Source organism: Lepisosteus platostomus, chromosome 6 (genome assembly GCF_059453375.1).
Source record: "Lepisosteus platostomus isolate fLepPlt1 chromosome 6, fLepPlt1.hap1, whole genome shotgun sequence".
Classification (NCBI taxonomy): domain Eukaryota; kingdom Metazoa; phylum Chordata; class Actinopteri; order Semionotiformes; family Lepisosteidae; genus Lepisosteus; species Lepisosteus platostomus.
Genome location: NC_142616.1, coordinates 7,436,728 through 7,449,230, shown reverse-complemented (window position 1 = coordinate 7,449,230; position 12,503 = coordinate 7,436,728). Strand labels below are relative to the sequence as shown.

The 12,503-nt window shown below is 45.9% G+C and overlaps 1 protein-coding gene across 1 annotated transcript in view; it reads right to left on the bottom strand.

Moving 5' to 3' along the window:
- Window positions 1-12,503, bottom strand: part of LOC148659976 (nectin-4-like) — a 69,062-nt gene that overhangs the window by 28,730 nt on the left and 27,829 nt on the right. Inside the window, exons 2-3 of the mRNA XM_088633989.1 lie at window positions 4,887-5,096; window positions 3,718-3,885 (exon numbers count right to left, since the gene is read on the bottom strand). Coding sequence (XP_088490115.1) covers window positions 3,718-3,885; window positions 4,887-5,096 — 378 coding nt within the window. The remainder of the gene's footprint in view (window positions 1-3,717; window positions 3,886-4,886; window positions 5,097-12,503) is intronic.

Here is a 12,503-nt window from a genome sequence, read left to right as displayed (position 1 = left end):
ACAAGTAAGCTTTCACATCCAGAATTCCTACATCATGAGCTCTGGAACAAGAGCAGCCACATTCAGTGGGGAAAATGAATAAAAGAGAATAAAAGAGTTTTCAAAAGACTTGCGAGCGAAAGGTTAAAAAGGGGTGAACTGTGTGAAAACTGGTTAGTGGGGCATGACACGAGGAGCCAGAAAAAAACAAAACAAAAACGAGCAGGAAGTGAATGCTCAGACTGCAGTTGCCTTCAGCTCAACTTCCTGTTGTTTGGCTGTCTGGCTTCTTCATCCTTGTAAAGAATTCCCAGCAAGACGACTTGGAGAAAAAGCCGCATGTCTCAGCTACAGGGGTTTCAGGCAAAACTAAACCATTTAAAAAAGAAAAAGAAAAATAAATCCCCTCTCTTAGTACTAGTAAGGAAAACATTATTTTCTACCTATGTTTAAAATAAATACAGACATGTTAAAGATCACAAGGCTCAGATAGAAAATGAGAGATGCTGAGGCATTGTGTTGTGCCAATACCTAGTTTTTAACTATTTTGCCGAGCTTTTAACTAGTTAAACGACTGCTTAAAGTACAAAGACGTACTCTGCAGGGCACGGGGGTGCTTTTCAGTATCTCTGTCCGTGAAAAAAAAATGAACATTCTTAATAGGAAGGCCGGAATGACCTCATCATCTGACAAACTGGAAGAACGACAACCTCTTGGGATTTGTTTTTTCCGTCTCTTTCCCAGGGTTAGCAATGGACCACCCCCCACCCGAAACAACGCCCTGGGGGGTGGGGGTTTCTCTAGCATCTGCGACAAAGACACCAGTGACAGACGTGTCTTTGTAACTCGTTGACATTGCAGGTTTCACACCTCATCGAATAGCAGGGCCAGTCAGCCTCTCTCTTATTTTGAAATAAAACAAGAAACCGCTGGCCACAATGGCGCGCTCTCACGTTACACCTCCACAATGCTTCCAACCCACCCGTGTAAGAAACGGGTCTCGTCTTGGAGCTAACAACAAGGTCAGTCTGGGAGCTCTCCAGGAACAGAGTCCTGGATCACTCCAGCAGTCCTATCACCCTGCAGCTCCCAGCTGGCAGCCCCACTGGAGCTCAGCAGGTGTGAGCCTGGTCAGTACCTGGATGGGAGACTCCTGGGAAAGCTGAGGCTGCTGCTGGAAGAGGTGTTAGTGGGGCCAGTAGGGGACGCTCACCCTGAGGTCTATGTGGGTGCTAATGCCCCAGTATAGTGACAGGGACACTATACTGTAAAAAGATGCTGTCCTACGGATGAGACGTAAAACTGAGGTCCTGACCTCCCAGGGCGTTTCTCGAAAAGAGTAGGGGTGTTGTCCAGAAAAGTACTATATAAGTGTAAGGAATTATTATTACTATTATTATCATCATCATCACGGGAGCCCAGACTATGTGTCCGTCTGGCAGAGGGGAGGCAGGTATCCTGCTAAATAGCAGGGCTCTGTCAAATCGTACATGCTTTGAGTGATTCGATCTGGATTCGAGCTGGTAACCTCCATCTTGCAGATTCCGGGAGCCACTCTAGAGCCCTGTCAGCTAGCACTTTAACAAATCGAGATACTGCTATCTCAAGTATAAGACAACACAACCCATTTGACACATGACCTCAGCTTTCTTGGCCTCAAGGAGCCTTTCTGTGGTCCAGGATGTCTGCGCAGACGCAATGGATTACATCCAAATGGGATGAGCACCTGCTTACGCAGGGTAAGGTTTGAGATAGGTAGCTCCTTATTCAAACCAGAATGGCCTGTTGGTCCACATCTCACCTGGGTTTCCATGACGTTAACTAGACTATAGAGAACACAGCTCCCTCCCCTGGAAGTAACCCCCCTCCCCCCAGCACTGTTGGTGCCCCAGTTGTCGACTGGAGCAACTGGGGTACACTCACTCAAGGCGCAACAACAGCGTCTGCAGAATGGACTCGAACCCACAACCCGCCCGTGCTTAGACCAGAGACGTCCCCGCTGTGCTGCTCTGCCTCCCAACCCGTGATCTAAAGAGCGATTCCAATGCCTGTCAACTGGAATGGAAGAAAGAAGGGAGAATTCCCCCAGAAAATCCAAAAGCAACACACACACGGGGATTAGAATCCGAAAGAGAACCCAAGGGAAAAAAACAAGATGTGAGAGAATGAGGTGATTAAGTGCTTATACGTAAATGCCAGGGGTATTAGGAACAAAGTACAAGAAACAGAAGCTTTTGGTGGCGATAATGATGCAACAGGAATCACAGAGAGGGATGGTGATGGATAACACTCCTCTCCAGGATCATTATGCACTTTGTGGCACACGGATGTGAGGAACGTTTGTTGTTCTCTTTTGTCATTTAAACAGAATCTCTCCTTGATTTCTTGGAACGTGTTTGCCTGATCCAAGCGCTGATCCAAGATCCAAGCGCTGTACACTTTTGACCTTCCGGGGGGGGGGGGGGGAGGTGTACAAAACAACATTTATTTAGGGTTACCATACATCTGGATTTTCCCAGACATGTCCTCTATTTTGATCTTTATATCTCCGTCCGAGGGGAATTTTGAAATAGCCTAAAATGTCCAGGATTTCAACCCCATGACGAATATAATTAACAAAAGTTTTAAGGATAGTAGATGAGCAGCAGTTTTAGTCCTGTACGTGTATGATTATGTCATGAGAGAGTGAAATCGGGCACCAATATCAGTGTCTTTACTCGGTCTGTGCAGTGCAGAAGCATCCCCTTGAAATTCCCTATTTTGTTTCCCGTTTTCCTACCCTCAAACACAATGCCAAAGAGAAAGTGAAAATTCACAGCAGAGCTAAATCTCAGTGTTTTTGAAATGGCAGAGAAGACTGGAAAGCTGAACGTCTGGTGTGCAAGCCTGGTACTTCTGTCTCCGTGGCAAATAAAGCTGTCCTTGACTTGCAAGCTCAAGTTGACTCGGACAAACACAAAAAGGCAATTCGAGGAGAGAGTTCCTCAACCAATATTTTGTTCAAATCTGGCAGCAAAACAGAGGATACTGTAACTGCAGCAGAGGGGACTTCTGGATTTCACACAGTTAAACATCATCCGGGCAATCAGCCATTGCCGAGACAAATCCAATCTTCAGAGAAATATGCTTGGGCACATCACGAGGAAGAAAAGTAAAGTCCTAAACAACTAAGGAGGTAAGCCAGAGAAAAATCTTAGCAATTATTAGATATTATTATTATTTACAGGCACAGAACTTTTCCGTATTAACACCTGACTAATACCTGACATGCAGGTAGATTTACCAATGAACAGAAAATGAGGGATATTTTGAAAACCCTCTTCATCCCCACCCCCTTCTCAGATAAGGCAATAGGAAAGCTTTCCAGATAAGATAAAATCACTTTATTGGCCAGATAGAACTTCTTGCATTAGGAATTGATATTTTCACATACCCCAGCTTGCTCTCCAGGAGACACACAGACAGGGAGAGAGAACCTTGGGGTCAGAACACAGGGTCAACCATTTATATAGCACCCCTGGAGGAGATGGGGTGAAGGGCCTCGCTCAGGGGCCCAATGGAGTAGGATTCCCCTGCCGGCTGTGGGATTTGAGCCAGCAACTTTCCAACCACAGGTGCAGATCCTTAGCCACAGTGCCACCACTCAATGGTTTTGATCCATTGATCTCTGGGTTATGGGCCCAGCATGCCTCTGCTGCGCCACTCTGCTAATTCAAAGGGAAAGAGAACTCTACTCACTCCACACCACCAGCTCCATGGAGATCTCGAAACTGCCCGAGGGGAACGTGCCCACCAGGCACACATACCCCCCGGTGTCGCTCAGCTGGGACGATTTTATCAAGAGGGCGGCGTCGCTGGTCGGCGTCTTGGTCTCGAAAGCCACCCTCCCCTTGAAGTTGTCAAACTCTGAAACGGAAGACAGGGACTTTAGCTTTCAATGTCACGTGGGTGGCAGTCTAAGTCTCTTTAATCAATCACAGTCCATGAAAACACTAAAGGCCGAAACCACAATTATCCCTGAAACTAGGATCATACCTTCTCCCTTCTCTCAAAGACAGACTCGTCTCCTTCTAATCCTCTCTATTCATTTTGACTCCACACCTCATTTCCAGTTCTGAGTGTCGATACTCCTTCCCTCCTGCTCCCTGCCTCCTCTCTGAGCATGTCTATTGTTCTCCCATGCTCGATCAGTTTCCCTCTCTCCCTCACACCTGAAGAAGGCTCCACAGCTGAAACATCATGTCTCTTTTCTGTTCCTTTCAGCATTGAAAAAACCTTCACCTGGTCATTAACAGTCAACGCGTATCTTTGCAAAGGAACAAGTAAAAGGTTTATTCCATGCTGGAAAGAGAAGAAAGGAAACACAACATTTCAGGTGTGGAGCCTTCTTCGGGTGTGAGCATCTCTCCCTCACACCTGAAGAAGGCTCCACACCCTAAATATTGTGTTTCCTTCCTTCCTTTGCAGCCTACGCATGCTGGGGCAGCTACCTACTGTACTTGAACTACTAATGCATATCTTTTACAACTATGGGAACTAAACCATCCATCTATCTATGTTCTAATTGCTTGAGCAATCGCGGGGAAGCCGTAGCCTATCCCAGCAAGCCATGGGCACCAGGCAGGGTACACCCTGGACGGGACGCCAGTCCATGGCAGGGCACACAGACACAGACACACTCACACCAGGGCTAATTTTTCCAGAAGCCAGTTAACCCACCAGGACGTCTTTGGACTGTGGGGGGAAACTCATGTGAACCCGGGGAGGAACCACAAACTCCACACACCCCGGGGAGTCGAACCCAGGGCCCCAGCGGGACGAGGCAGCGATGCTCACCACCGCACCCGGGATGTAAGCCAGCGGGAATTAGCGTGCGAGAACAGCGGGCACAGCGCCGCCTGCCTTACCCGTCTCTCCGTACGAGACGTGCGCCAGGATCATCTGCTCCCGCGTGGTCTTGCCGTCTTTGTCGGTGACCTCTTTGAACCAGGTGACGTGCTGGACCACCTCTTCGGCGGCCGGCTCGAACCGGCAGGGCAGTCGCGCCACCTCCTCCTGCAGGGCGGTGATCACGCTGTCGGAGGTGGGCGGCTCCAGGAACGCGGCGCGCGAGCGGCCTGGGGGAAGAGGGGGGACAGCGCGATGAGAAAAGCAGCCACCTGTTAGCTCTGTTACAGGGAAGCTGCGACGCTATTGTAACACAACGGGGGGTTCAGGTGGGTGCCCTTGCCGCATGAGGTCGACAGGCACTGTGTAAGAGCCGGCTTACCAGAGAGGTGACGTCACCGCCCTTCCCTGTGATAGCAGGACCACAGCCCCTGGGCTGTAGAGAGATCTCACTTTAGCTCAACAAGCTGGGTCCCTGTTGAGTGATGCGGGAGTCCCGGGTTCGAGCCCCCGACGGTGCAGGGCCGACCTAATGCGGCAAGGGTGCCCGCCTGAACCCCCGTTGCGTTACACTATTTTGAGAATCAGCACTGTTGAGCGCATTTCAAACAACAATAAGAGTAAAATGTTCACATTAACATGTAAAAACTCCAATTTCCATCACAAAATAAACAAAAGTGTGTGCAGGGTGGTGCAATATTCTGTGATTCAGGAGGAGGCAGCAAAGCTTCCGGTGAGGTGATGCGGCCTTAACATTGGTTAAACATTGTAAACAAGCAGGATTGTGAATCCATTTCTTTTAATCCAATAGAAATATTGCTCTTGACTTCGAGACGGTTTTGCCCACTACATACTTGTTAACTCAGCATGTAGATCACATTGGAACATTTCTATGGCGAATTATGGTGAAAACTCTGCTGCATCTGTACTTTCTCACTCACACATCACATTAGTTATTACAGTGACTAGTGGGCAAGAAGGGCTGTATGTCGTCACAATTATCACAAACTCTCACTCCCAGCGGTCTGTGACAAAATGGAGACCATACAGTACTTTCACAAAGTTCAGGATTTTGTGCTTTATTCCGAATTTTGTTATTTTGTTCTATGCCATCGACAAATTTATTTTGTTACCGAGATTCAATAAGCAGTCTGAGATATTGGGACTGCCGTTCCCCTTTAAAAGCTCATCACCTTGTACCCTAAGAGTCTGAGAACCCCTATTTGTGACAGAGCAGGTGACAACAGCTGGGAGAAAGGGCTGTTCCATTTTGGAGTAATCTCTAGATCACGATCACGAAATTATTTCATATGGGAGAGACACTCTTTTTTGCCCTGATCTGCCGGTTTGGGAATCAGAATCTGAGGAGTAAAAACAAATTGGCGAACATTGTCCGAGTACATCAGAAAGTCAGCAGTGGTGAATTTTTTAGTCTGCCCCACCTGTATCAGTCACGAGTCTTGAGTAACACCCTTTGTTTAATGAATTCCAGTTACTCCTCAAATCACAGATACCAATTTCCCCATTTAAAAACAAACAGCTTCAGGTTTTCATTTATAACTGCGGCCATACCGGTTTATGTTTAAACCACGTTTGTGTGTTTGCGTGTTTGCTTTATATTGTCTGCTGCTGTTAAACAACCTGCCCCATGAGGATAATTAAGACACTCTCTCTCTCCACTCCACCTGAAATGATTTAATACTGGTATGACACTCTATACACCATCAGAAATGATTTCATACAGGAAGCACACTTCAACGGAAACAATTTAATAAGCAAGACCACTCTCTACCCCCCTGAAATTATTTAAGACAGATGAGACACTCTCCACACCTACAAAAATAATTTAATACACTCTCTATTCCCACCAGAATATGATTTAATGCTGGGAGGGTGCCAGTATATGAAGTAGCCCATAGAGTTATCTTGTTGAAATTGAGGCCTTTGAAGTAAATGCAGGAAGAGATTCTCGGATCAACAAGTTATTAACCACCAAAACAATTGAAATGGATAATCTCCTTTTGTCTGTAACTCTTCCTTCTCTGGCTGAAATGAACTGAAACCAGCCAACCGAAATGGTATTCTATTGAATCCACACCCAGTATCACCAGAAGCCTAAAAGGTGATTCAAAGTCACAGCACTCAACCGTGGAACCTTTAGGAATGAGAGCAGACTGGAGCAGTAGCATGCTCCAATCAAGCTACTGTAGCAACCTTACAGCAGCATGATGCTACCACAAGACAGAGGAATGATTTCCAAAAACAAGAACATATTAAGTACGTGCAGAGATTGCACTGAGAGACTATCAGTTTTCAGCATGTTGGATTTCTTTGTGAATGTGATAAATGTGCACTGCTTAGCACATATTGTTAACTTTTTTTAAAAAATAAATAAAAAATGTAACAATAAATGGACAATATTTAATCATTAGTATTAATTAATATTCCTACCTGTAGAACATATAGAACACGTTTTGCCAATGCACAAATCCTACCCCAATGACCAGTTCATTGACCTTAATTGCTTAATTGGCTTGTCATTAAAATTGTATCAATAATTATAAATGATTGTACCTTATTATTTTATTATTCTGGATTATAGGTTTCCTTTCACTATTTTATGCTCCAAATAAATTGCAGTTTTCAAGAGTCTTCCAAATGTTGAAAACGTTTTTAAACTCGCAGTTTCAAAGTTGAAAAGGCTTCCCACATGTCTGATTGGTAAATGAGTACACTATAACACACAGCACACATTGTGCACAATTGTACACATCCATGCAGTGAAAGACTTGAAAAGCAGTCTGATTCTGCCACCCACTGAGTCAAGCTGCAGGTGAAACAGGTTTCTGGATTTTAAGAAAGAGCTACGAGAAATTCGTCACTTGAGTGTGAACTTCCCCCACATCTCCTAACAAGGAGAAGACGACTGGTCAACGATATTAAGGGAGTTCCTTGACAACCGGGTTGTTAACGAAACTGTTTGTGATGGTGAGAGAGTGGAATAAGAAGGGGTAAAAGGAGAAACGTAGTGATTCTGGAAATGAATATGCTTTATATTATGTGATATTCTGCTGGCCTAGCAACATACGTGGTTGCACCAACGGAAAAGGTGTCTGACGTAGTGCAAATCTCGAACACAGAACCTCTTAAGCGGTCACAGTGTTAACAAAAGGGCCACGCCAATGAGTCACTTAAATGCTTCCACTCCACTAGTGACGGGACAACTGACGCCAGTCACCTGATACGCTGGGAGAAAAGGAGCATTTTAGAAATACATCCAGACGGCCAATTTAGGTCTCCGCCTCCCCTGCGCATGTCATCGCTTAGGAATGCGCTCATTGCTGTCCCCTGCCTACACCCAAGGTCATATAGGGTTCTTCAGGGTCACCTGCCCTACAAACGTCCAACCCGTTTGTTTAAAAAGTCACAGCGAGAGATGATGCAAAGGTTTTGGATGCACTGCATTGTGGGAAATGCCGCCCCTATTCCCTCTGGTACTACGGTTCTCACTGGCCCTCCAATCCATACTGCCCCATATTAGCTCAATGTAACCAGTGTGGACTTACAACAAATAATGGATCGATTGATTTAATAATATAGGCTTTTTTGTAGCAATGGAATGGATTGGAAAGGGTAAAATCCTGCTCTACAGTGTCATCCAGTGAGGAGACACAGTAGAGCCTATTTCTCCTTTCCCTCGAAGGCCACAAGGTCAGAATGTCCACAGGAGGACACACAGTCACCCTTCAGACCTGCAGGGGAAGGGACATTAATGAATTACATCCAGTGTTTTCAAAACACTTTATCCAATAGAGGGTTGTGGTGGAGCCAGAGCCTGTCCTGACAAGCAAGGGGCACAAGACACCCTGGACAGGCCACCAGTCCATTGCAGGGCAGGAACACACACACTCACACACACTAGCACCAGGGACATAGTTTCCCAGAATCCAGCTCATTTTCCAGCATGTTGTTGGACTGTGGGAGGACACTGGAGCGCCTGAGGGAAACCCACTCAAACATGAGGAGAACATGAAAACTCCACACAGATATCACTCCAAGAAGTGAACCCAGGGCCCCACACCGCAGGACAGGTATGCTCACCACTCCGCCACTGAGCCACCCAGTGAATTATAATTTTAACTATTTCCTAACTGGCGCTGAGCTTCCTTCATGTCCATATCCATATCCATTTTTCCAAGTTCACCTCAAGTAACCGGAAAAGCAGAGGCCTGCTTATCGAAGAAGCTACAGGTGTGCAAAACGTCCTAAAGATAAAAGAGAAGTAATAAAAGCTAAAACCGATCTGTGGATCTGTGGTGCAGGATGTTGAATTAGCTCTTAATACCTTAAAATAAAATAAAAAGTGTTCCAGCTTCTACCCTCATAATTCCCCACCTTTAAGACCTGAACGGAACTACTGGTTTGTCAAAGAGACGTTACTTTCTTTAATACAACATAATCCTTCCACCCATATGGTGCACCACCTGCCTTTGAACCAGGGAAAAGGTTTTTGAAAAAAAAAATGATTCAAACCTAACAGCAGACTCTTTGGCACTGTGCTCTCTTTTGCAGCTGGAAGCATGGTGATAGAACTGGAAGGTTTGTGCACGTCTACTGAGCAAAACAGCTTGCAAACAAAAGCCCTGAAGCTGTGGTCTGAGGAGAGAGTGCATGCGCTGTTATCGTGAAACATCAGCTTGACTTTCTGCAGTAGCTAGTGGACATAGTTCTACACATCTCCATCGATTTCTAAGTAGATGTGCTTCGGTACAAACTATCAGCTACTACACAGACAATAATACCAGGGCTGTAGGCAAATCTGCAAATGGTAATGACACAAAAACATGCAAACCCTTGGGTTTCTAAAACCAAGATGGGGGGGGGAAGGATTCAACATTAGTTTAATACTGTATTTCTAATGTTATTACCACACATGCGAAGGTAAATTGGCTCTCACTTTGTCTAAAACAAATAGGGTCGATGTTTTAAAGGTAATGCACTCTCATGGCCAAATTCCATCAGCAACAGAAAAGGTTCAATGTGATCTGATTAAGTTGGCGTGTGATGCCCCCCAGTAAAACTGAGCTTCAGGTTGCTTTTTCTTGGGTCAGGGTTTGTGGAGGAGGCTGTCTTGGAAACAATATACACCCAGGATGGCACACTAGTCCACACTAGTCCATTGCATGGGACACACACACACACAGGGACAAAGGGATTGGCGTAAAATAGCCTGAGGGTACTAAGGAGAGGGTTTCTCAGAGGCATGACAAGATAAGGCAGGTTAAGGGCTCGACGGATAAGAATGGGGAGATGAAACACAGGCTCAATGGCAGCCTCAAACCCCACAGATTTCTCACAAATCCCTCACAAGTCTCACAAGTCCCGTCCGACTGCAACTGCGGTCCCATCCCTGGACCCATCCTGTGGGAACTTGAACCGAAGCAGGCCGGCGTGAAATCACTTTCTCTCATCCTTCCAGGGACGATGGCCGAGAACTGCAGCAGTTCAGTCCCTGCCTTTGCTCCAGTCCCGTGCATAACTGCACATCCCTAACCAGCCACTCATGTCCACAGCCTGCTCCCTTCCCAGAACGAGAGACCGCCTCAATGTGGGCAAGCAGTGCGACACCACCTTGGGATACTTTAATGTTCTGTGAGCCATTCGATTTGCGTACCAGTGCTGCGTCCGGCTTTCTGTTTTTGTGCTGTGGACGCGTTGCTTATCTAGGCTGAAACGCAAGATCCGTTTGAAGAGAAAGCAAAAGCATGAGGCAGCTGAAATTTTGTTGATCTGCACTGTTTCTCCTGTTTTTGTTGTTCTCCTTCTTCTCTTCTTCGCACGAAGCCGGATAGGGAAATGTAAAAAACCTATAGTAAAAAATGGTCTGTAACACGCCCCTCGTAGCCTCCCAAAAAACTGTTTAAGCTGCAGGGCAGATTCCGGCTGTCACAGGAGAGTCACAGGCTGCTCCGGTTTAATTCCTCTTCTGATCCGTGATTCATTTTTCTGTTCAGTGGTCAGTCGACCTGTTGTCCAAAATTGTTTATTTGCTAACAGACAGAGATCTGGGAACTCTACAGCACTCCCAGCCTCAGGAAACAGCAGTTCTGAATAATTATGTAAGAAACGCCTCTTTTTTGCAAAGTTGCAGCCACGATGCAGTTTCTCAGAGACACGTTAGCAGCACACAGGAAGAAAAAGAGCCCATCTCCTCAATGAGTCACAATGGTTCTAGATGCCTTCATAGATTTCATACAAAATAGAAAAACTGTGTTACAGTCCAGTTTTCGGATTATTCCGAATTTCCATACTCCCAGGTGAAAAGCAAAAAAGACTCAAATGTATGTTGTCCAATAAACATACAAATAAACATATAGGCAGTGCAGTGGCTCTGTGGCTAAGGATCTGCGCCTGTGGCTGGAAGGTTGCCAGTTTAAATCCTGCAGCTGGTAGAATAATCCTACTCTGTTGGGCCCCTGAGCAAGGCCCTTAACCCCAGCCGCACCAGGGGTGCTGTATAAAAGGCTGACCCTGTGCTCTGACCCCCAGCTTCTCTCTCCCTGTCTGTGTGGCTCATGGAGAGTAAGCTGGGGTCTGTGAAAAGACAAACTCCTAACACAAGAAATTGTATATGGTCAATAAAATGATCTCTTAATCTTAAAGAACACGTATGCACTGATCACAGAATCACCCGTTGCAAACAGCACATTTAGATCCCGACTGGATCTGCCTCTGGCAGCACTGAATCTGTCCGCTGTATGATACACTGAATCCTTTCATAAAAGAATAAATTGGAATTCCGAGCCAACAACGGAAATGACCAAAACTGGAAATTCTTTCAGACAGAAAGAACAACACCTAGAAAGGAAGGTGAGACCACACCACCTGTAAGAGAGTGTGAATTGGGATTACTGGTGGAGAATGAGAAGGAATGCTCATTGCAGGTGACTGTGTACTACCTGCACTGTGCCTAGAGAAAACACTAAGGTAAAAAACACAAATGTTTTAGTGACACATTTGACAGGAATCCAGGAAATGACTGGGTGGGGTGACAGGTTTCAATGCAAGGCTGCATTATTACCCTAAGGAGAGAGAGATTCATGCAAAAAACTTGCAATCAGCTCAAAGTGCTTTGCTGATCCTCTTTTATGCTGTTATTATTATTATATAATAATAATAAGCTTACAATGCAATATGTTTTGGTGTTAGCAGTGGGATCTGACCTCTTCATAAGGTACCTCAAGAATCAGGATCCCTAAGCTTGGAAGTGCTACTCAAATCCAGTTACCATGTTGACAGTGTGTGTTGGAATCTTTAGAAGGCGACAGCATTGTTAGCAAAGACCTGCTGGTGCATTACAGCGCCAAATACCATCTTCAGCAAGCAAGAGCACTGACTGCACCGGCAGAGGAGACAGACGAGCTCATCTGATCTGATGTTCCGCGTGACTGTGGAGGCTCGGCGCATAAGGAAAGTCCCCCCCTAGAGAGGATTACTCGCCGGCGCAACTGCTTAAAGAACAAGACAGTGCTCCATCTCCTGCACTTGGGAAAATAAAAGTGCAACATCGGGATGTTGAAAAACCACAAATCTCCCAGGCATTACACTCGCAGCACGCTGAACACAAAGCCTTTGTT